Here is a 24,851-nt window from a genome sequence, read left to right on the forward strand (position 1 = left end):
AGGAAGGATCCCTATTCAGGTTCACAGAGTGTAACCTACAAAAAATAACCCCCGTAGGCATGAACGAAATATCCATCAACTCCTTTATTATATCTCAATATCCTGCGCCTAAGTACAGTGTATCTCACCTGTGAAAATCTGAACGTGGAACGAGCTCAGATCTGGCGAACTAGTCTAGTGCCCCGTCCCTGTTAGATTTAAAGACTGCTGTGATATTGCCGCGCGACAGGGAAGGAAGTCCCTGCTCAGCAGCGGCTGGTCGCGGCGGCGGCCATCTTGATATGGTTATGATATGCCAGCAATGAAAGAAGCAATCCCTTCATGCAGAAGATACATATATTGCCAAGCACAGGATAACTCTCCTCTGAACTTCATACCTCTATCATGAAGTCTTATCATCCCCCGTTATGACATTACATCAAAAAGAAATACACAATGAAAAGCCTTATACAGTACTCTAAGCGTATACCACACCAGGTTTCAGAGTCATGAGGGATAACGTCAATCCTAAGAAGTTGATCTAAAGTTGATCACGAAATATAACCAAAACTTCAGACGTAACATCGGCGTCTGACATGAAAGTGAACCTTAATATGAGAGGGTTATACACAACTGCCACCATATTTAAATATACCACCTAGTCTGGTGGGCTTATGATTAATCACTTCAAACCGGGTAATCATTATCGACTATGCTCCTGATGCGAACTCCAATATCATTCAAAAATCACCCATATCATTGATACATGACACAGAATGCTGTCTGTTGTTTTTATGTTGACTGAAAGTGACATTCCCAAACTGCGTCATGTGCCAGTCCTGTCAGGATCAAGATTTCTGCTCACAATCTAGTCATAACATAACATCAATTATCACAAAGCATAGATTTATATCTCAGACGTTCCCGAGACGGATAAACATCTGGAACCACTCATTTACTTTCAAGGAATCAATTCCCATTAAGGCCCTTCTGTCAGAGTGATACATTCTGCTCACAATCTGATTGGATCGCTGTTGATAACTCAGCTTATTAATCTTGAGCAAAATGTTCAGCAGCTACCCACACTATCTCCTCGAGTGATAACCTAAGCAATCCAGGGTATCTAATAGGTGTGCATATGTTGAAAAGAAAATAACATCAAGTCTCTTATTCAGCCTATAGGTGACTTGCCAAATCCCATTCAGCATTCATCCCATTTGGGTTCAATGAATTAAGGTACTCTACCCAGAATGCCTCTCTTTGTATTAATGTCTTAGTGGTAGCACCACCCCGTCTCGATGGAACACTCTGTTTGAGAATAACAAATCACGTTTGTGCTGCATTATGTTGTGTCTCTGTGAAATGTGTGCCTACTGGTGATTTTAGATTTTTAGGACTTATGCTGCGTCCATTTGCTTTTCTCCCAGTCATTCCAACATAAAATAAGCCACACAGGCTCCTGAGACCGCATATGACATTTTTGGAATCGCAAGCATACGAGTATCTTTGAGTAGTCTTCTTGCCTGAGTATGGATGAGAAGCTGTCTGTACTTTGATTATGCTGCTACAATGCTGGCAGTTGTTACAAGCTAGTGTCCCTTCATAATTCAATGGTTTTTTAGCATGTTCACAAATGGGATTAAGGAATCTCTCAAGGAATTGCATTTTAAATGTCTCGGAAGGATAGCTCGGGGCCAACGCGCTCGCCTTGGAAGCAAAACGACGTGGAGCAACACAGGTTTGATCCCCGGGTCCGTGCTTAGAAACCTCTGGGTATTAAGCATGCTATAAATAACTATTTATAATAATAGGTAAAGGTAGGAGGGGAAGAAAAAAGTATATCCAAAGTAGGATCACGTTTAAGTGGCAATTTTGTTTCACAATTATTCAAATCCTTGAGCTTTGTTCAGAGAAAGTAGTGACATATGCTGAGGTTGGTCCAGTCTTTGACATCATCAATGTTTCCCTTGGAATCTGCTCAGCTCGCTGCGCTGCTTGTTCAACAATGCCTTTAGTACACTGATGTGCTAGAAAATGTCTGTTTCAAAACTTCAAATGTTTTTGAAACTCCAAATTGTCTATACCTCAAAAATTAATTTATAGGGACAATTTCCAAAGTTCTTTTTGAGGTGACACCTAGTCACCAATATCAGTCAATTTAGTGTAAATAGTTGTTTGTAATGTATTATCTCTAGAGATTATCTCAACGTCTAAACAATGCACTTGTCGGCTGTAGAGAATTTAATGCAATGCTGTATATCATTCATACATTAAATACAATTCAAGAGTTCAGAGAGGCGTCAATCCAGATCCCAAAGATGTCGTCTATGTATCTCAGGTACATTTTGAGATATTCCATCCATCGCTGAGTACGTGCTGTGTCTCCAAATAAAGCATGTAGGTATTAGCACAGTCGGGGGCCATGCCTGCCCCCATAAAGGTGCCAGAGGTCTGAAGCAAAAAACCTTCCCCAAATTTGAAAACATTATTTCTCAGGACAATCTTAAGTAGAGAAAGTACAAAAACCTCATCTGTTTGGCATGTGTCAGTAGACAGTAAATCATGCTTCATGGGTGATACTGGTGTAAAGACTTGCAACATACATTGTAAACCAGATGTCTCTATCTTTTTCAAAATCAATATCCCTCAGCCTGGGGAGCTGGTTGCAAATGCAAGGGGCATCAGAGAAGAATCCTAAGAAAAGGGCAACTGATATATGGCATGTTATGTGCCATTACATAATATATCCACCTGCCACATTCAGTGCTCCTGTGCACTGGATACATTGTCTACCCTCCTGCTACATCCAGTGCTACTGTGCACGTGTTACATTGTTACCCATCTGCTACATCCAGCGCTACTGTGCACTAGTTACATTGTTACCCCCCTGCCACATCCAATGATACTGTGCACTAGTTACATTGTTACCCCCCTGCTACATCCAGCGCTACTGTGTCATGGTCACGTTGTCTACCCTCCTGCTACATCCAGTGCTACTGTGCACGTGTTACATTGTTACCCTCCTGCTACATCCAGTGCTACTTTTCACTAGTTACATTGTTACCCGTTTGCTACATCCAGTGCTACTGTGCACTAGTTACATTGTTACACATCTGCTACATCCAGCCCTACTGTGCACTAGTTACATTGTTACCCATCTGCTACATCCAGTGCTACTGTGTCATGGTCACGTTGTCTACCCTCCTGCTACATCCAGTGCTACTGTGCACGTGTTACATTGTTACCCTCCTGCTACATCCAGTGCTACTTTTCACTAGTTACATTGTTACCCGTTTGCTACATCCAGTGCTACTGTGCACTAGTTACATTGTTACACATCTGCTACATCCAGCGCTACTGTGCACTAGTTACATTGTTACCCGTTTGCTACATCCAGCGCTACTGTGCACTAGTTACATTGTTACACATCTGCTACATCCAGCCCTACTGTGCACTAGTTACATTGTTACCCATCTGCTACATCCAGCTCTACTGTGCACTAGTTACATTGTTACCCATCTGCTACATCCAGCTCTACTGTGCACTAGTTACATTGTTACACATCTGCTACATCCAGCGCTACTGTGCACTAGTTACATTGTTACCCGTTTGCTACATCCAGCGCTACTGTGCACTAGTTACATTGTTACCCATCTGCTACATCCAGCCCTACTGTGCTCTAGTTACTTTGTCTATCCACCTGCCACTTCCAGCTCGACTGTGCGCTCGTTACATTGTCTACCCACCTGCCACATCCAGCGCTACTGTGTCATGGTCACGTTGTCTACCCTCCTGCTACATCCAGTGCTACTGTGCATTAGTTACATTGTTACCCGTTTGCTACATCCAGCGCTACTGTGCACTAGTTACATTGTTACACATCTGCTACATCCAGCCCTACTGTGCACTAGTTACATTGTTACCCATCTGCTACATCCAGCGCTACTGTGTCATGGTCACGTTGTCTACCCTCCTGCTACATCCAGTGCTACTGTGCACTAGTTACATTGTTACACATCTGCTACATCCAGCGCTACTGTGCACTAGTTACATTGTTACACATCTGCTACATCCAGCCCTACTGTGCACTAGTTACATTGTTACCCATCTGCTACATCCAGCGCTACTGTGTCATGGTCACGTTGTCTACCCTCCTGCTACATCCAGTGCTACTGGGCACTAGTTACATTGTTACCCATCTGCTACATCCAGCGCTACTGTGTCATGGTCACGTTGTCTACCCTCCTGCTACATCCAGTGCTACTGTGCACTAGTTACATTGTTACCCATCTGCTACATCCAGCTCTACTGTGCACTAGTTACTTTGTTTATCCACCTGCCACTTCCAGCTCGACTGTGCGCTCGTTACATTGTCTACCCAACTGCCACATCCAACGATACTGTGCACTAGTTACATTGTTACCCATTTGCTACATCCAGCCCTACTGTGCACTAGTTACATTGTTACCCATCTGCTATATCCAGCTTTACTGTGCACTAGTTACTTTGTCTATCCACCTGCCACTTCCAGCTCGACTGTGCGCTCGTTACATTGTCTACCCACCTGCCACATCCAACGATACTGTGCACTAGTTACATTGTTACCCTCCTGCTACATCCAGCGCTACTGTGTCATGGTCACGTTGTCTACCCTCCTGCTACATCCAGTGCTACTGTGCACTAGTTACATTGTTACCCATCTGCTACATCCAGCGCTACTGTGCACTAGTTACATTGTTACCCGTTTGCTACATCCAGCGCTACTGTGCACTAGTTACATTGTTACACATCTGCTACATCCAGCCCTACTGTGCACTAGTTACATTGTTACCCATCTGCTACATCCAGCTCTACTGTGCACTAGTTACTTTGTCTATCCACCTGCCACTTCCAGCTCGACTGTGCGCTCGTTACATTGTCTACCCACCTGCCACATCCAACGATACTGTGCACTAGTTACATTGTTACCCATCTGCTACATCCAGCCCTACTGTGCACTAGTTACATTGTTACCCATCTGCTACATCCAGCTCTACTGTGCACTAGTTACTTTGTCTATCCACCTGCCACTTCCAGCTCGACTGTGCGCTCGTTACATTGTCTACCCACCTGCCACATCCAACGATACTGTGCACTAGTTACATTGTCACCCATCTGCCACATCCAACGATACTGTGCATTAGTTACATTGTCACCCATCTGCCACATCCAGCGCTACTGTGCACTGGTTACATTGTCTACCCACCTGGCACATCCAGTGCTACTGTGCACTGGTTATGTTGTCTACCCACCTGGCACATCCAGTGCTACTGTGCACTGGTTGCGTTGTCTACCCACCTGGCACATCCAGGGCTACTTTGCACTGGTTGCATTGTCTACCCACCTGGCACATCCAGCGCAACTGGGCACGTGTTACGTTGTCTACCCTTCGGCCACATCCAGTGCTAATGTGCACTGGTTATGTTGTCTACACACCTTTCAGATTAGGGTGGGCTACGGGCATGCTCAACCAGCTTTTGGTTGTGGTTTCTCTCACCCCCCCTGGGGTCTTTGAATTTTCAGCCCGTGTGGGCTACAGCCATGTTTCGCCAGGTTTTGGTTGTGGTTTCTCTCACCCCCCCTGGGGTCTTTGGATTATCAGCCTGTGTGGGCTACAGCCATGTTTCGCCCGGTTTTGGTTGTGGTTTCGCTCACCCCCCCTGGGGTCTTTGGATTATCAGCCCGTGTGGGCTACAACCATGTTTCGCCCGGTTTTGGTTGTGGTTTCGCTCACCCCCCCTGGGGTCTTTGGATTATCAGCCTGTGTGGGCTACAGCCATGTTTCGCCCGGTTTTGGTTGTAGTTTCGCTCACCCCCCCTGGGGTTTTTGGATTATCAGCCCGTGTGGGCTACAACCATGTTTCGCCCGGTTTTGGTTGTGGTTTCTCTCACCTCCTCCTGGGGTCTTTGGATTATCAGCCTGTGTGGGCTACGGCCTGCTCAGCCCTGCTTTGGTTACCAGTTTCGGCACCCCCTCATGGGGTCTTTGGATTATCAGCCTGTGTGGGCTACAACCATGTTTCGCCCGGTTTTGGTTGTGGTTTCTCTCACCCCCCCTGGGGTTTTTGGATTATCAGCCCGTGTGGGCTACAGCCATGTTTCGCCAGGTTTTGGTTGTGGTTTCTCTCACCCCCCCTGGGGTCTTTGGATTATCAGCCTGTGTGGGCTACAGCCATGTTTCGCCCGGTTTTGGTTGTGGTTTCGCTCACCCCCCCTGGGGTCTTTGGATTATCAGCCCGTGTGGGCTACAACCATGTTTCGCCCGGTTTTGGTTGTGGTTTCGCTCACCCCCCCTGGGGTCTTTGGATTATCAGCCTGTGTGGGCTACAGCCATGTTTCGCCCGGTTTTGGTTGTAGTTTCGCTCACCCCCCCTGGGGTTTTTGGATTATCAGCCCGTGTGGGCTACAACCATGTTTCGCCCGGTTTTGGTTGTGGTTTCGCTCACCCCCCCTGGGGTCTTTGGATTATCAGCCTATGTGGGCTACAGCCATGTTTCGCCCGGTTTTGGTTGTAGTTTCGCTCACCCCCCCTGGGGTTTTTGGATTATCAGCCCGTGTGGGCTACAACCATGTTTCGCCCGGTTTTGGTTGTGGTTTCTCTCACCTCCTCCTGGGGTCTTTGGATTATCAGCCTGTGTGGGCTACGGCCTGCTCAGCCCTGCTTTGGTTACCAGTTTCGGCACCCCCTCATGGGGTCTTTGGATTATCAGCCTATGTGGGCTACAACCATGTTTCGCCCGGTTTTGGTTGTGGTTTCTCTCACCGCCCCCTGGGGTTTTTGGATTATCAGCCCGTGTGGGCTACAGCCATGTTTCGCCAGGTTTTGGTTGTGGTTTCTCTCACCCCCCCTGGGGTCTTTGGATTATCACCCCGTGTGGGCTACAACCATGTTTCGCCCGGTTTTGGTTGTGGTTTCTCTCACCTCCTCCTGAGGTCTTTGGATTATCAGCCTGTGTGGGCTACGGCCTGCTCAGCCCTGCTTTGGTTACCAGTTTCGGCACCCCCTCATGGGGTCTTTGGATTATCAGCCTGTGTGGGCTACGGCCTGCTCAGCCCTGCTTTGGTTACCCGTTTCGCACCCCCTCATGGGGTTTTCAGATTGTTAGCAATGTGTTGGCTAGGATGAGGCCTCACCACTCTCCACCCGCTACTCATGTGATACTGCATATCTTTTCTACGGTGGCCGTGCTCGGTAGTGGAGGCGGTCTCTCAGGCCAGCACAAACCTGCACTCTTGACCTGGATCTGGTCTGCGCGGGCAGCAGCTTTCTCACGTCGATTCTTCCTCTTCAGGACTTTTTTTGCCTTAGCTTCTTTTCTTAGAGCTCCCGTGGTCATTGCGATCTCCACCTTCGTCCAAGTGGCAATGTTCCACGGTCTGCCTCGGGTCCCCACCCACCATGCCGACTGCATGGCTTTCCGGCTCTGCTCCTCCTGGGAGGGAGCGACTCCCTCCTCTGCTCGGCTGCACAAGCCTGTGTTTCTCACTCTCCGGCTGATTCTCTCTCACTCTGTTGTCGTTCGGGTGTATTTAGGTCTCTCTCTGGAATGGAAGATTCCATTGGTTCTGGTTTTCACAAAAGGCTGCAGCAAATATAGGTCATAAAACAAGCGGTCCACTTTAAAGGGGCAGTGAACATGGTGGCCCAGTTCAGTTCCCATGTAACCAAAAACAATTTGGGATTTTGCAGTGAAGGGAGCTGAAATGAAAACCTTACTTGGGCAGTCCTTGTCACCCAAGAGGGTGGGGTGTGTCATCCCCAGCGGGATCCCACTTGCCCTGTCCCCTAGGTGGGGTATTGCATAGCAGACTCACCTCCCTAGATCCAAAGGGGATGAAGAGGAGAACGGACGAATGCACGTTCACCAGTTATTATGCTTTTGTACTTTGTGGACATTCCTTGCCTCCTCCCTCCTCTTCCTCTTGTCCTCTTTCTCTCTCACCTTTGGGTCTGGCTCAAGGCCTCTCCGCACTGGTTGCCTCAATAGCTTTCCCCACCTCTCACGTGAACTACATTTCTCTTTCCTCATGGTAGCTGTGTTTCTGATGGTCACAGCTTCAGAAGAGAGGTGAAACTCTCTAGTGCGCACTCACAGCACACCAACTTCTCGTTCCAACCATCTAGCTCAGTCTCCACAGCACTGATGGCCTCTCGAGCCCTTTACGCTTCGGGTGATGTGGTCTCCAGGACTCTCCATGAGCCTCAACCAGTGGTCCCTGGTCTTGCTTCATTCACAGCCTCTCTGCTAATCTGTCTTTTAATCTGTACATACATCACACTGCTGCTGCCTATAGAACTGAGAAACCATATGGCGCCTATGGTTTTCTGGTTCCTAGCTACGCCAAACCGACTAAACCAAGGTCAGAGTGCCTCCAGCTCGCAGGGCTCTTGGTGTCATCGCTGATCTAGGCCTCATCAGCTGCTGGTTCCAAGGTTTCAATTTTGTCCCTCCCTCTGCGGTGCCTCTACCCCTTCTGATGCATCTGAATAAAGCAGCGGATTGGTAGGGCAAGGGTTTCATACTTTCTTTTGCCCATCGGGTTTAGACTGCCCCTTACTTCCCAGCATTCTCTTTTTCAGACTTCTCGTCACTTCCTCTATGTAAAAGAGGTAATACAACTGTTGTGCATTGCTTGTTAAGGTAGGAAGGAAGGCTGTGATGTCATGTGGAATGTTGTCCCCTGAAGGATAGGATGTATGGGTGAGGGTTCCAAGCACAGGCAGTTAGGAAGCCCCCTGCCTGGGTGATGGGAGCTAGTGTTTCTCCTACCGTATGTATCTTACTTGTATTCCATGTAACTTGCTTTTAATGTACTTTGAGAACTTGGTAATAAACCTTACAAGTAATCCTAAGAAGGCTGGAGGTCACTTTGTAACAAAAACCTAGTCCTACATTTTGGATCCCTTTTGGGGGTCGATGTCCCCTGTTCTCCTGAGTTAAAGATAGTGACATGCTGCGTTTCTTCTTCCTTCCACCCCTGCATGCATGCAGAGAGAAAAGGGGGTATAGCTCCCATATTAACCCTGTCTCTGAGCTTCTAGCCAGTGTAGTCGAGTGTAGTTGAGAGCAGATCCACTGAGTCGCTAGTAGGGAATTAATCAGGAGTTGACAGTAGCCAACAGAATGAGCCCTAGAGCCCTCACTGTAATGGAGCCGCTTCTTAGTAGATGAACAAAGACAGACACAAAGTACTGAGAGACTTACCGGGCGCCCACCGACTCCCTGACTTCCACAGAGGAAGTGTAGGTGGATGTTGAAGGCGTGGCGGTCAGCGTGGGCACACGTGACCCCACTGACACTGCAGGAGTTTGTAAGGTGACGGAATCTGGGGATAAAAGCAGAGGAATAAATCAGTAAGCAGAATCTAAATCATTTTGAGTCGATTTATGAATGAAAAGGCTCAACACATGTCCAGTACCTCCACCAACACAGAGCACTGCCTCCAACGCACACAGAGCTCTACCACCATCTACACAGAGCACTGCCTCCAACTCACACAGAGCTCTACCCCACCTACACTGAGCACTGCCTCCAACTCACACAGAGCTCTACCCCCATCTACACAGAGCACTGCATCCAACTCACACATAGCTAAACCCCAACCTACACAGAGCACTGCCTCAAACTCAAACATAGCTTTACCATCCCGCAAAACAGAGCACTGCCTCCAACTCACACAGGGCTGTACCTCTACCTACACTGAGCTCTGCCTCCAACTCACACATAGCTCTACCGCTACCTACACTGAGCTCTGCCTCCAACTCACACAGAGTTCTACCCCCATCTACACAGAGCACTGCCTCCAACGCACACAGAGCTCTACCCTCATCTACACAAAGCACTGCCTCCAACTCACACAGAGCTCTACCCCCATCTACACAGAGCACTGCATCCAACTCACACATAGCTAAACCCCAACCTACACAGAGCACTGCCTCAAACTCAAACATAGCTTTACCATCCCGCAAAACAGAGCACTGCCTCCAACTCACACAGGGCTCTACCTCTACCTACACTGAGCTCTGCCTCCAACTCACACATAGCTCTACCTCTACCTACACTGAGCTCTGCCTCCAACTCACACATAGCTCTACCTCTACCTACACTGAGCTCTGCCTCCAACTCACACAGAGTTCTACCCCCATCTACACAGAGCACTGCCTCCAACGCACACAGAGCTCTACCCTCATCTACACAGAGCACTGCCTCCAACTCACACAGAGCTCTACCCCCATCTACACAGAGCACTGCATCCAACTCACACATAGCTAAACCCCAACCTACACAGAGCACTGCCTCAAACTCAAACATAGCTTTACCATCCTGCAAAACAGAGCACTGCCTCCAACTCACACAGAGTTCTACCCCCATCTACACAGAGCACTGCCTCCAACTCACACAGAGCTCTACCCCCATCTACACAGGACACTGCATCCAACTCACACATAGCTAAACCCTAACCTACACAGAGCACTGCCTCAAACTCAAACATAGTTTTACCATCCCGCAAAACAGAGCACTGCCTCCAACTCACACAGGGCTCTACCTCTACCTACACTGAGCTCTGCCTCCAACTCACACATAGCTCTACCTCTACCTACACTGAGCTCTGCCTCCAACTCACACATAGCTCTACCTCTACCTACACTGAGCTCTGCCTCCAACGCACACTGAGCTCTACCCCAACGTACACAGAGCATTGCCTCCAACTCACACATAGCGCTACCACCACCTACACAGAGCACTGCCTCCAACTCACACAGAGCTCTACCCCTATCTACACAGAGCACTGCATCCAACTCACACATAGCTCTACCCCACCTACACAGAGCCTGCCTCCAACTCACACATAGCTCTACCCCAACCTACACAGAGCACTGCCTCAAACTCAAACATAGCTTTACCATCCCGCAAAACAGAGCACTGCCTCCAACTCACACAGAGCTCTACCCCACCTACACAGAGCACTGCCTCTAACTCACACATAGCTCTACCCCACCTACACTGAGCCTGCCTCCAACTCACACAGAGCTCTACCCCACCTACACAGAGCACTGCCTCCAACTCACACATAGCTCTACCCCAACCTACACAGAGCACTGCCTCAAACTCAAACATAGCTTTACCATCCCGCAAAACAGAGCACTGCCTCCAACTCACACAGGGCTGTACCTCTACCTACACTGAGCTCTGCCTCCAACTCACACATAGCTCTACCTCTACCTACACAGTGGCACTGCCTCCAACTCACACATAGCTCTACCCCAACCTACACAGAGCACTGCCTCCAACTCACACATAGCGCTACCCCCACCTATACAGTGCACTGCCACCAACTCACACAGTGTTCTACCCCAACCAACACAGAGCTCTGCTTCCAATTCACACAGGGCTCTACCCCACCTAAACAGAGCACTGCCTCCAACTCGCACAGAGCTCTACCCCAACCTACACAGAGCACTACCTCCAATTCACAGAGGGCTCTACCCCAACCTACACAGAGCACTACCTACAACTCGCACAGAGCTCTACCCCACCTACACTGAGCCTGCCTCCAACTCACACAGAGCTCTACCCCCATCTACACAGAGCACTGCCTCCAACTCACAGAAAGCTATACCCCAACCTACACTGAGCACTGCCTCCAACTCAAACAGAGCTCTACCCCCTTCTACACAGAACACTGCATCCAACTCACACATAGCTAAACCCCAACCTACACAGAGCACAGCCTCAAACTCAAACATAGCTTTACCATCCCGCAAAACAGAGCACTGCCTCCAACTCACACAGGGCCCCACCTCTACCTACACTGAGCTCTGCCTACAACTCACACATAGCTCTACCTCTACCTACACTGAGCTCTGCCTCCAACTCACACAGAGCTCTACCTCTACCTACACTGAGCTCTGCCTCCAACTCACACATAGCTCTACCCCACCTACACAGAGCACTGCCGCCAACTCACACAGGGCTCTACTGCACCTACACAGAGCACTGCCTCCAACTCACCCAGAGCTCTACCCCAACCTACACAGAGCACTGCCTCCAAATCACACAGGGCTCTACCCCACCTACACAGAGCACTGCCTCCAACTTACACAGAGCTCTACCCCACCTACACAGAGCACTGACGCCAACTCACACAGGGCTCTACTGCACCTACACAGAGCACTGCCTCCAACTCACCCAGAGCTCTACCCCAACCTACACAGAGCACTGCCTCCAAATCACACAGGGCTCTACCCCACCTACACAGAGCACTGCCTCCAACTCACACATAGCGCTACCCCCACCTACACAGAGCACTGCCGCCAACTCACACAGGGCTCTACTGCACCTACACAGAGCACTGCCTCCAACTCACACATAGCGCTACACCCACCTACACAGAGAACTGCCTCCAACTCACACATAGCACTACCCCCACCTATACAGTGCACTGCCTCCAAATCACACAGGGCTCTACCCCACCTACACAGAGCACTGCCTCCAACTCACACAGAGCTCTACTGTTAGGGAGAATTCTCAAGAATGTGCTACTTTCCCTTACCTTTTGAGACCCCCAGCAACTTTAATATTTACCTGGAAAAAGTGTGAGCTTTTTTTCCCACTCTTTCATGTATTTTGAGTGTGTTTTACTTTTGTGTTCTTGGGATATGGAGTTTTAAAACAACTCCATAGGCATCATCTTTTTCTGTGTGTCACACAGCACCTTTAGTGCAGTGGCACAGGGGTGTCTTTCAGACTTCCCAAGATTTAAATACCTTCTCTGGGACTGACTACTGTCTCCCAGAGCATGTAAAATTAAACTAGTGTTTTTAAATGTACAGACCCATCACACACTATCTTCCTGTAGAGTGCTGGAGGGGTTGCCTAGCATCCCCTGAATCTAAACACTCATGTAACAGTCAAATGTTACCCTTTTATACTTGATATGGCTGGTTGCAGTGGTTTGTAACAAATTACCATGATTTTTCTCGACCGCGTACACCGGTAGCAAAAAATTGTGTCAGCCATGTTTTCCAATATGGTGCCCAAGACCTATCTGTAAAAACAGACTCTGCTCGACTTTTTTCGCCGTTTCTTTTAGGAAAGGTCCTTCTTGTGTTTAACTCTGTGCGCCAAAACAGATTTGGTCCCTTTGTTCATTGGCCTTTGGCGGGCTGCAGTGCTGAAGCCCTCCTCTGGCGCCTGAGTGTCTGGGGTGGACAGGATGTGAGGGAGGTGCCCAAAACTCCCTGTGCTTAGTCTCATAGGAGACCTGAATGTACTCTGGTGTGATTGGCTGGCTGACTGTCCGGCAAGGACAGGCACCCTGCTGGGTGAGTGGTAGCTAGGCTGGAATGAATGAGAGAAAACTGTTTAAAAGCAGGTCTCTGGGACTTGGAAAGCAGAGTCGACCACTGGAATGAAAGAACCGAAGACGAGCTTAAGGAAGACGACTGCTGCAACTCCTGGTCCACCGGTGAAGCCCTGCTGCAAGTCTGAATTGCCTGAAACTCCATCGACAGAGAATCCCTTCAAGGTTAACTTCTAACCTTGAGTTTGGTGGGAACAACCAACTCACAAGCCACGTGGAAACCGTCCCTATACTGGTCGAATTTTCTTCAGAGTGCTGTTGAAAACGGATAGCCAGTGGGAAGGATACCAGTTTGTGGTCTTTAAGGCACTCACACCTTAAACCGACGTTTAGCCAAGATTGCGGCCTCTTCCCTGGGCAGTGCAGGAATCTCCCGACGTCCTCCTTCTTGTCCCCATGACTGAAGCTCAGGAACAGCGAGATCTGCAGGAACTGCCAGGAACAACTGCCTCAGCTACAGCTTTTCTTCACTTAAAAGGTACTATCCAAACGCCGTCTGGACATCTTTTCGGCCATGGTGAAAGTTTATGAAACTTTTCCACCTTGGAAGGCTTGTCTTTCACTAAACCAATATCTAACTTTTCATCTGACCAACTACTGCTAAAAACCGTGGCAAAGATTTAACCGTTTACTACCAGAACTGTGCTATCCTATACAAGACTCTGAACCATTGACTATGGCCCGGGCCTATTGAATTGAATTGCGGGTTGTAGTGAACTGAAACTATTTGCCCTACCTCTGAAAGTATTTGTGCTTTTGATTATTTTAACCTTGTCTTTTTACCCCTTTTTAAAGTAACTGAAGTGCCATTTTGCTCCCACTTCAGGGGAGCTGAACTTGTTCAGAAACTGATTGGTTGTGTATTGTGGTATATCAGATTGTGATATTGAGCTGCTCTTACTAGTGGAATGTTTTCCAGATGACTGTGTAAATAAATGTACATTCTTTTACCAAGAAACCTTGAGTAAGTGTTTGTTTGAATCACAGTGATTACAAGCCCTTGTGTAACCTCTTGTACTGCTCACTTTACTATTGAGATGAGTCTGGCTGCTCAGTCACTGCTACCACCTTAATGTTTAGTACAGGCTTGTACCAAAGGTGAATTTGTACTGACACTTATAGTCTTAACTGTGTGTAGTTTTCCCAAAGGGTACTGCATATGGTTCTGCCTAACACTCACAGCTACATAGAGCACTGCCTCCAACTCACACAGGGCTCCACACCCACCTACACAGAGCCCTGCCTCCAACTCACACATAGCTCTACCCCAACCTACACCGAGTTCTGCCTCCAACTCACACAAAGCTCTACCCCAACCTACACAGAGCCCTGCCTCCAACTCACACATAGCTCTACCCCAACCTGCACCGAGTTCTGCCTCCAACTCACAGAAAGCTCTACCCCAACCTACACAGAGCACTGCCTCCAACTCACACAAAGCTCTACCCCAACCTACACTGAGCTCTGCTTCTGACTCACATAAAGCTCAACCTGCCTATCACATAGAACTCTACACCTAGGTCCACACACCCTACACTCCCCATCCTACCTGAGACTGAGTGACTGTCTCCCTACTGTTTTTTGGCCTGGATGCTTGTAGATCCCTTACTACCAAACTGCCCCCTCTCTCTCCCCTGTTAGCCTCCCTCTCTCCCTTGTTTCTGTGCTCCCCTCAACATGTTCTTCCCTATTCAATTGAAAAGTGCTTTGTTGCTTTCAGAATCTAGGTTTGTTCTCAATAAACACCCTTATAATAATAATAATAATGAAACATTCAACTTGCACTTAACTCTGACTCCAGCTGTATGCAGCCGGGATAGCGGTTTCCTGGAAGCCTGAGGAACAAAAGGTGGTGCACAAAAGCACAGTGCTTCCGGTGCCTCCCTGTGTAGAGTGCACAAGAAGCAGGGAAGCTGGCAGCCGGAGCCTGCAGCATGTAAGTGGGCGATCAGGGGCAGAAGATGCCCCCTAGCAGTTCCGGGCTGCAGGGGGGACCCTCGACAAGGAACAGGAGAGGGCCACGCACAAAAGGTGGCACCTACGGAATGCACCCTTTTGTGCTGGAATCCGCAGACATGGACCGGATCTATGTGATTATTGCGACGGCTGAAAATGCTGACTTTTTTTTAAACCCCTTTACACCACATATATATGCGGGGAGACCCCCCACGGCACCCCCCCATATTAATATTATATTCTAAACCCCCCGACATAAATATGTGGTGTAAGGAGGGTGCAAAAAAAGTCAGCCTTTTCGGCCGTCATAATTGTGAGGGCTACATTTTGGTACGATTCCAATAGATCTGACTGCCACACTCTTAGAGGGGGTTGTTTGCCGGCAGTGTTGGTAGAAGACTTCCTCATCCAACCACTAAATAACGGCCAATCCCCTATAACTAATCTAAAATCTGCAGAAGGCCTTTTCGGACAAAATTGAGGCAAGTGCTGAGGTGGGGAGTATGGCTGGCAGTTTCAGAAAAAGATGGCGAGACGAGAGAAATCAAAAGAGAAAGAACAGCAGAGGGAGAAAGAGAGAGACAGGGAGAAAGAAAGAGAGGAGACATCTATCAAGAGAGAAAAAAATGAGAGTAAGAAAGATAGGAAGGGAGAGAGAGAAGAAAGACATAGCTAGCAAGAGACAGAAGAGAGAGACGGAGTGAGGGAGCGTGAGAGCGAGGGAGAGAGAAAAGATAGCTAGAAAGTAAAAGAATAGATCAAAGAGAGAGACATAAGTAGTAAAAGAGAGAGGGATAGACAGAAATATAGAGGTAGGGCAATAGAAGTATAACTAGCAAGAGACAGAAGAGAAAGAGAGAGAATGAGAGAAAGAGGGAGAAGAGGTGAGCAAGAGGGAGAAGTAGAGAGGAAAAAGAACTCGCTAGCAAGAGAGGAGAGAAAGATTGTGTGAGAGAGTCAAAATAGAGGGAGTCAGAGGATGCGGAAAAGCTAGTAAAAGAGAGAAGTGAACAAATGTGTGTGCGAGAGGGTGGAGGAGAGACATGGCCAGCAAGATAGAGAAGTTAAAGACAGCGAGAGAAAGAGAGAGGGAGAAGGAGAGACAGCGAGAAAGAGAGAGAGCGTGAGAAAGATAGCTTAAAAGGGGAAAACGCAGTGTGAGAGAGACATAGAGGTAGAGAGAGGGGAGAGGCATAACTAGTAACAAGACAAAGAGTGTGAGAGAGAGGGAAAGGGGGCACTACAGGGAGAGGATGCCATAGCTGGCAAGGAAGGGAAGAGAAAGTCAAAACGAGAAAGAATGGGAGGGAGGAAAGAGAGAGAGCGAGAAGATGTGAGTGAGGAGAGCAATTGCCTGCACAAGATACAAGAAGGAAGGTGTGTGAGACAGAACGTGAGCGGCATAGCTAGTAAGAGGCAAGATAAGGGGTGTGGAAGGGAGAAAGTGAGGAGTATACCTATTAAGAGAGCGAAGGGTGTGAGAGAGAGAAAGTGAGGGGTATAGCTAGTAAGAGGAAAGAGAATGGGTGTGTGAGAGAGAAAGTAAGAGGGCTTAGTTAGTAAGAGGGAAGGGAAAGGGTGTGTGAGAAAGTGAGGTGGCAAGCTATTAAGAGAGGGATGAGAAAGGGTGCGAGAGAGATAAAGTGAGGGGGCACAGCTAGTGAGAGGGAAGAGAAAGGGTGTGTGAGAGAGAAAGTGAGAAGGCATAGCTAGTAAAAGGGAAGAGAAAATGTGTGTGAGAGAGAAAGTGAGAGGGCATAGCTAGTAAGAGGGAAGAGAAAGGGTGTCTGAGAGAGAAAGTGAGAGGGCATAGCTAGTAAGATGGAAGAGAAAGGATATGTGAGAGATAGAAAGTGAGGAGGCATAGCTAGGAAGAGAGGGAAGAGAAAGGGTGTCTGAGAGAGAAAGTGAGAAGGCATAGCTAGTAAAAGGGAAGAGAAAATGTGTGTGAGAGAGAAAGTGAGAGGGCATAGCTAGTAAGAGGGAAGAGAAAGGGTGTCTGAGAGAGAAAGTGAGAGGGCATAGCTAGTAAGATGGAAGAGAAAGGATATGTGAGAGATAGAAAGTGAGGGTGCATAGCTATTAAGATAGGGAAGAGAAAGGGTGTGAGAGAGAGAGAAAGTGACAGTGCATAGCTATTGAGAGAGGGAAGAGAAAGGGCGTGAGAGAAAGCAATTGAAGGGTCATAGCTAGTAAAAGAGGGACGAGAAAGGGTGTGGAAGAGAGAAAATGAGAGGGTATAGCTAGTAAGAGGGAAGAGAACAGGTGTGGAAGAGAGAAAGTGAGGGGTACACCTATTAAGAGATGGAAGAGACAGGGAGTGCGAGAAAGAAAGGGAGGGTGCATAGCTAATAAGAGGGAAGAGGAAGGGTGTGGAAGAGAGAAAGTCAGGGGTATACCTATTAAGAGAGGGACGAGACAGGGTGTGTGAGAGAGAAAGTGAGGGGGCATAGCTATTAAGAGAGGGAAGAGAAAGGGTGTGGAAGAGTGAAGTGAGAGGCATAGCTTGTAAGAGGGAAGAGAAAGGGTGTGGAAGATAGAAAGTGAGATGACATAACTAGTAAGAGGGAAGGGAAAGGGTGAGGGAGAAAGTGAGGGGGCATAGCTAGTAAGAGGGAAGAGAAAGGGCGTGGAAGAGAGAACGTGAGGGGGCATAGCTAGTAAAAGAGGGAAGAGATAGGGTGTGGAAGAGACAAAGTGAGGGGTATACCTATTAAGAGAGGAAAGAGATAGGGTGTGTGAGAGAGAAAGTGAGGGGGCAAAGCTATTAAGAGAAGGAAGAGAAAGGATGTGAGAGAGAGAAAGTGAAGGGGCATAGCTAGTAAGAGAGGGAAGAGAACGGGTGTGGAAGAGAAAAAGTGAGTGGTATAGCTAGTAAGAGGCAAGAGAAAGGGTGTGGAAGACAGAAAGTGAAGGGGCATAGCTAGTAAGAGAGGGAAGCGAAAGGGTGTGGAAGACAGAAAGTAAGGGGTATATCTAGTAAGAGGGAAGAGAAAGGGCGTGGAAGAGAGAAAGTGAGGGGGCATAGCTAGTAAAAGAGGGAAGAGATAGGGTGTGGAAGAGACAAAGTGAGGGGTATACCTATTAAGAGAGGAAAGAGATAGGGTGTGTGAGAGAGAAAGTGAGGGGGCAAAGCTATTAAGAGAAGGAAGAGAAAGGATGTGAGAGAGAGAAAGTGAAGGGGCATAGCTAGTAAGAGAGGGAAGAGAACGGGTGTGGAAGAGAAAAAGTGAGGGGTATAGCTAGTAAGAGGGAAGAGAAAGGGTGTGGAAGACAGAAAGTGAAGGGGCATAGCTAGTAAGAGAGGGAAGCGAAAGGGTGTGGAAGACAGAAAGTGAGGGGCATAGCTAGTAAGATGGAAGAGAAAGGGTGTCTGAGAGAGAAAGTGAGAGGGCATAGCTAGTAAGAGGGAAGAGAAAGGATATGTGAGAGAGAAAGTGAGGAGGCATAGCTAGGAAGAGAGTGAAGAGAAAGGGTATGTGAGAGAGAAAGATAGCTTACAAGGGAGAAAACATAGTGTGAGAGAGATAGAGAGGGAGAGAGAGGGGAGAGGCATAACTAGTAATGTGAGAGAGAGGGAGTGGGGGCACTACAGAGAGAGGATGACATAGCTGGCAAGGCAGGGAAGAGAAAGACAGAATGAGAAAGTATGGCAGGGAGGAAAGTGAGAGCGCGAGAAGACGTGAGAGAGGAGAGGAATAGTTTGCACGAGATACAAGAAGGAATGTGTGTGAGAGAGAAATTGAGGGTACATAGCTATTAAGATAGGGAAGAGAAAGGGTGTGAGAGAGAGAGAAAGTGAGAGTGCATAGCTATTGAGAGAGGGAAGAGAAAGGGCGTGAGAGAAAGAAATTGAAGGGTCATAGCTAGTAAAAGAGGGACGAGAAAGGGTGTGGAAGAGAGAAAATGAGGGGGTATAGCTAGTAAGAGGGAAGAGAACAGGTGTGGAAGAGAGAAAGTGAGGGGTATAGCTTGCAAGAGGGAAGAGAAAGGGTGAGGGAGAAAGTGAGGGGGCATAGCTAGTAAGAGATGGAAGAGAAATGGTGTGGAAGAGAGAAAGTGAAGGGTATACCTATTAAGAGAGGGACGAGAGAGGGTGTGTGAGAGAGAAAGCGAGGGGGCATAGCTATTAAGAGAGGGAAGAGAAAGGGTGTGGAAGAGTGAAGTGAGAGGTATAGCTTGTAAGAGGGAAGAGAAAGGGTGTGGAAGATAGAAAGTGAGATGGCATAACTAGTAAGAGGGAGGGGAAAGGGTGAGGGAGAAAGTGAGGGGGCATAGCTAGTAAGAGAGGGAAGAGAAAGGGTGTGGAAGATAGAAAGTGAGATGGCATAACTAGTAAGAGGGAAGGGAAAGGGTGAGGGAGAAGGTGAGGGGGCATAGCTAGTAAGAGATGGAAGAGAAAGGGTGTGGAAGAGAGAAAGTGAGGGGGCATAGCTAGTAAGAGAGGGAAGCGAAAGGGTGTGGAAGACAGAAAGTGGGGGGTATAGCTAGTAAGAGGGAAGAGAAAGGGCGTGGAAGAGAGAAAGTGAGGGGGCATAGCTAGTAAGATAGGGAAGAGAAAGGGTGTGAGGGAGAGAAATTGAGGGGTACAGCTAGTAAGAGGGAAGAGAAAGGGTGTGTGAGAGAGAAAGTGAGGGGGCAAAGCTATTAAGAGAAGGAAGAGAAAGGATGTGAGAGAGAGAAAGTGAAGGGGCATAGCTAGTAAGAGAGGGAAGAGAACGGGTGTGGAAGAGAAAAAGTGAGGGGTATAGCTAGTAAGAGGGAAGAGAAAGGGTGTGGAAGAGAGAAAGCGAGAGGGCATAGCTAGTAAGAGGGAAGAGAAAGGGTGTATGAGAGTGAACGTGAGGCGGCATAGCTATTAAGAGAGGGAAGAGAAAGGGCGTGAGAGAGAGAAAGTGAGTGGGCATAGCTAGTAAAAGAGGGAAGAGATAGGGTGTGGAAGAGACAAAGTGAGGGGTATACCTATTAAGAGAGGAAAGAGATAGGGTGTGTGAGAGAGAAAGTGAGGGGGCATAGCTAGTAAGAGGGAATAGAAAGGGCGTGTGAGAGAGAAAGTGGGAGGGCATAGCTAGTAAGAGGGAATAGAAAGGGTGTGGGAGACAGAAAGTGCGGCGGCATAGCTAGTAAGAGGGAATAGAAAGGGTGTGGGAGACAGAAAGTGGGGCGGCATAGCTATTAAGAGAGGGAAGAGAAAGGGCGTGAGAGAGAGAAAGTGAGAGGAATAGCTAGTAAGAGGGAATAAAAAGGGTGTGTGAGAGAGAAAGTGGGAGGGGATAGCTATTAAGAGGGAATAGAAAGGGTGTGGAAGAGAGAAAGTGGGAGGGCATAACTATTAAGAGGGAATAGAAAGGGTGTGGAAGAGAGAACGTGGGAGGGCATAGCTAGTAAGAGGGAATAGAAAGGGTGCGAGAGAGAGAAAGTGAGAGGAATAGCTAGTAAGAGGGAAGAGAAAGGGTGTATGAGAGAGAAAGTGAGGCATATAGCTATTAAGAGAGGGAAGAGAAATGGCATGAGAGAGAGAAGGTGAGGGGTATACCTATTAAAAGAGGGAAGAGATAGGGTGTGTGAGAGAGAAGGTGAGGGGGCATAGCTAGTAAGAGGGAATAGAAAGGGTGTGTGAGAGAGAAAGTGGGGGGGCATAGCTATTAAGAGGGAATAGAAAGGGTGTGGAAGAGAGAAAATGAGGGGGAATAGCTAGTAAGAGGGAATAGAAAGGGTGTGGAAGAGAGAAAGTGGGATGGCATAGCTAGTAAGAGGGAATAGAAAGGGTGTGGAAGAGAGATAAGGAGGGGGCATAGCTATTAAGAGGGAATAGAAAGGGTGTGGAAGAGAGAAAGTGGGAGGGCATAGCTAGTAAGAGGGAATAGAAAGGGTGTGTGAGAAAGAATGTGGGATGGCATAGCTTGTAGGAGGGAATAGAAAGGGTGTGGGAGACAGAAAGTGGGAGGGCATAGCTAGTAAGAGGGAATAGAAAGGGTGTGGGAGACAGAAAGTGGGAGGGCATAGCTATTAAGAGGGAAGAGAAAAGGTGTATAAGAGAGAAAGTGAGGGGGCATAGCTATTAAGAGAGGGAAGAGAAAGGGCGTGAGAGAGAGAACGTAAAGTGAGGGGGCATAGCTAGTAAGAGAGGGAAGAGAAAGGGTGTGTGAGAGAGAACATGAGGAAAATAAATAAATACCCATATGACAATTTTCAAAATATGTAGAAGAAACTGACAAAGAAATTAAAGAATTCAAAACTTCCTCCCTTATTCAGACAAAGAATACAAGTTAGAAGTACCACAATTCCAGAAAGTGAATCACAAAGTAAGATTTAGTGAAAGTGAGACGCCGAGTGAGGAGTCAGATCAGAGCATAGGTGTCATGCCGCCGTCTTTTGGTGGTCGCTGGCGGTTATGGAAGGCTTGGCGTTGGCGGCGCCATTAGATTGTTCCGTGTTTTTTCCTTTCACTTCCTGGTTTGACGGTCTAGTCTTTTTCTCTTGTTTCTGTATTTAACCACGCCCTCCCCTGGGCTCTGTGCGTTGCAACTTTGTTTCCTTTTCCTGGTTGCCGTGCTACGTTGTTTTCCGTGCTTTTTCCTGTTGCCATTTTCCGCGGAGTCTATCACGGTATCCTTTCACTCAGCTTCTCCCCCTTCTTTCCCTTTTTCTGCCTTTCCGCCTTCTCGGTCCTCTTACCTTTCGGGGTTTCTCCTCTCCTTCCTTTCTCCCAGATCTCGTTCCTGGTTCCTGGCGGTGCTTCCATTCCAGTCCCTCGCACTGCTCCTGGCTCAGTATCAGCATCTCCGGTCTATCCAGCTTACTGCCGCACCGAGAGACTTACCTTGATTCTCCTGCTCCGGTTTTTTCCTGCATTTCCCGGGCTCTCCAGTCATCTCTTCCTGCACAGCATCCGTACCAACTACATCCGTAGAGAGGTTTTTATTAGCGGCTGCTTTTTTCCTCTCGTCTTGGTTTCTGCGGGACGGGGGCCGGCTGCTTCCCTGTTTATCAGGGGATCAGGGTGGCTTCTTCCCGTGGACGCCCGTACCTCTTCACAAAGAAGAAGAAGCCCAAGAACAAGGCATCCAGACGAGAAACCGTTCCGAAAGAGACAAGTGAGGAGAAAGGGGAGGTGGACGTTGATGTATCAGATTTGGAGGATAATCCGCTGGTTCCCATCATCCGTGACAGTTTGCAACACCAGAAAGGGATTACAATGTCTATTCCGGAACAGATCCAAGAGCTGCTCACCGCAATGCAGAATGTGACATTAGAATTACAGGCTGTGAAGGCCGAAAACGCTGCTTTGAGACAGCGAGTCGACCACTTCGAACAGTCCCGGAGTGATCTGCCTCCCATGCCCTTAGCCTGCGGTAAATATGATGGTTCACCTACTAGATTTAAGGAATTCATGGAGGCTTGCATAATCTATTTCACCTTCAGACCTCAGACATATGCCTCAGATGCAGCCCGCATAGGTTTTCTAATTTCTAACCTTACGGGTAACGCTCTTTCCTGGGCTACTCCGCTTGTGACCGGTGCCAGCCCGTTACTACACGATTACGCCGGTTTCACCGCCCAGTTCAAATTGGCCTTCGAGAGGCAAGAGACTGCGGTAGTCGCCAGTGAACAGTTACTGGACATTCGACAGGGAAGTTCAGATCTTCTGTCCTACATCTCCCGCTTTAAACGGGTGGCTGCAGACGCAGGCTGGCAAGAGAACGCTCAGTACACCATTTTTCGCCGAGGATTAAGGGAAGACCTTAAAGATGAATTAGCAAGGGTAACCAGACCAGCCACCTTAACCGACTTGTGGTCTACAGTGGTTCAGCTGGATTTCCGTCTCTCAGAACGGCGGTCTGAACGTCGAAAACAGCGTGGATTTCCTGCTACGCCTGATCCTGGGATTACCTCTCCTTCTCCTACCTGTATGTCGAAAGAAGAGCCAATGCAAATTGGGACTACTCGAGGGCCACTCACCTCGGAAGAAAGAAGAAGACACAGGGAGAACAACTTGTGTATGTATTGTGGATCTAACCAGCATATTCTTAGAGACTGCCCTAATGTACCACCAAGACGTTCGGGAAACGCCAGTCCTCGGAGCTAGTAGGGACAAGTTACCGAGGGGGATTTCTTGGTCCCTTCGTTTCTTTATCAGTCACACCCATGCTTACTACAGAAGACAACCATCTCATGGTAGTCGGAGTAGAGTTATGCATCTCTTAGCAGTCCTATGAGGTTCTGGCTCTACTGGATTGCGGCGCTGCTGGTTGCTTTATGGACTTGGTTTGGGCGGAAAAGGTCGGTATTCGCCGTTTGCAGAAAGACGAGGACCAAAAGGTGGAAGGTGTGGATGGTAGACCACTCAGCTCGGGTCTTATCACCCATACCACATCTCCTATGCAGATGAAGATCCTACATCACAACGAAACCATTCAATTCGACCTTATCCGAGCAGCGCATTTTCCAGTAATCCTGGGAATCTCTTGGCTTCGGAAGCATAACCCGACCATTGATTGGACAAAGAATCAACTGTCTTTTACTTCAACATTTTGTCGTCGGTCATGTTCTTCGCAGACCATGCATACTTCTGTCCACGTTTTTCCAGATATAACCTCCAGTTCAGATGTATTGAAGGTAAACAGCATCCCTAAAGAATATCTCCGCTATCAGGAGGTGTTTACGGACGATGGCCCGCAGGAGTTACCTCCGCATAGACCAGAGGATTGTCAGATCATTCTCCAGCCCAATGCTGTTGCCCCTTTTGGACGAATGTTTTCTCTTTCTCTCAAAGAAAAGAAGGCTCTCAAGGAATATCTGGATTCTAATTCACATCATGGCCTGATCCGACCTTCATTCTCTCCTGCTGGGGCTTCACTTTTTTTTGTTCCAAAGAAAGGTTCCAATGAACTTCGTCCTTGCATTGATTATAGGGGCCTAAACCAAGTCACGCTTAGGGATAGTTATCCCATGCCACATATTGGAGACATTCTGGAAGCAGTTCAAGGGGCGAAAGTCTTTTCCAAAATCGATTTAAGAAGAGCCTACCACCTTTTGCGGATACGAGCAGGTGATGAATGGAAGACGGCCTTTCGCACTCCCTTCGGACACTACGAATATTGTGTCATGCCCTTTGGCCTAGTCAACGCTCCATCGATATTCCAAAGATTCATGGATCGCATCTTTTCTGATCTACTTTTCCATTGTGCCGTCGTCTATCTTGACGACATTCTGGTTTATTCTAAAAACGCCCAACTCCATTCTGATCACCTCCACCAAAGCCTTCAAAGACTGCGAGACAATCTACTTAAGGCCAATGCTGATAAATGCATTTTTCAAGCCTCCGAGGTCAACTACCTTGGCTTTATCATGTCTTTGGAAGGAATCCGCATGGTTCCCACTAAGATCGATGCCATATTGCAATGGCCTACACCCCATTTCATCAAAGACGTCCAAAGGTTTCTAGGGCTAGCCAATTTTTATCGCAAATTCATCCAAGGTTTCTCGGATCGAGTTCTTCCCATTACGAG

General features: G+C 48.0%; 1 protein-coding gene across 1 annotated transcript in view; it reads right to left on the reverse strand.

Moving 5' to 3' along the window:
• LOC138511172 (CMRF35-like molecule 5) overlaps positions 1 to 24,851 on the reverse strand; it is a 147,569-nt gene that overhangs the window by 84,787 nt on the left and 37,931 nt on the right. Inside the window, exon 3 of the mRNA XM_069626679.1 lies at positions 9,225 to 9,345. Within this exon, the coding sequence (XP_069482780.1) occupies positions 9,225 to 9,345 (121 nt within the window). The remainder of the gene's footprint in view (positions 1 to 9,224; positions 9,346 to 24,851) is intronic.

The sequence above is a fragment of the Ambystoma mexicanum genome, chromosome 6p (assembly GCF_040938575.1).
Source record: "Ambystoma mexicanum isolate Mex_15411 chromosome 6p, UKY_AmexF1_1, whole genome shotgun sequence".
Taxonomy (NCBI): domain Eukaryota; kingdom Metazoa; phylum Chordata; class Amphibia; order Caudata; family Ambystomatidae; genus Ambystoma; species Ambystoma mexicanum.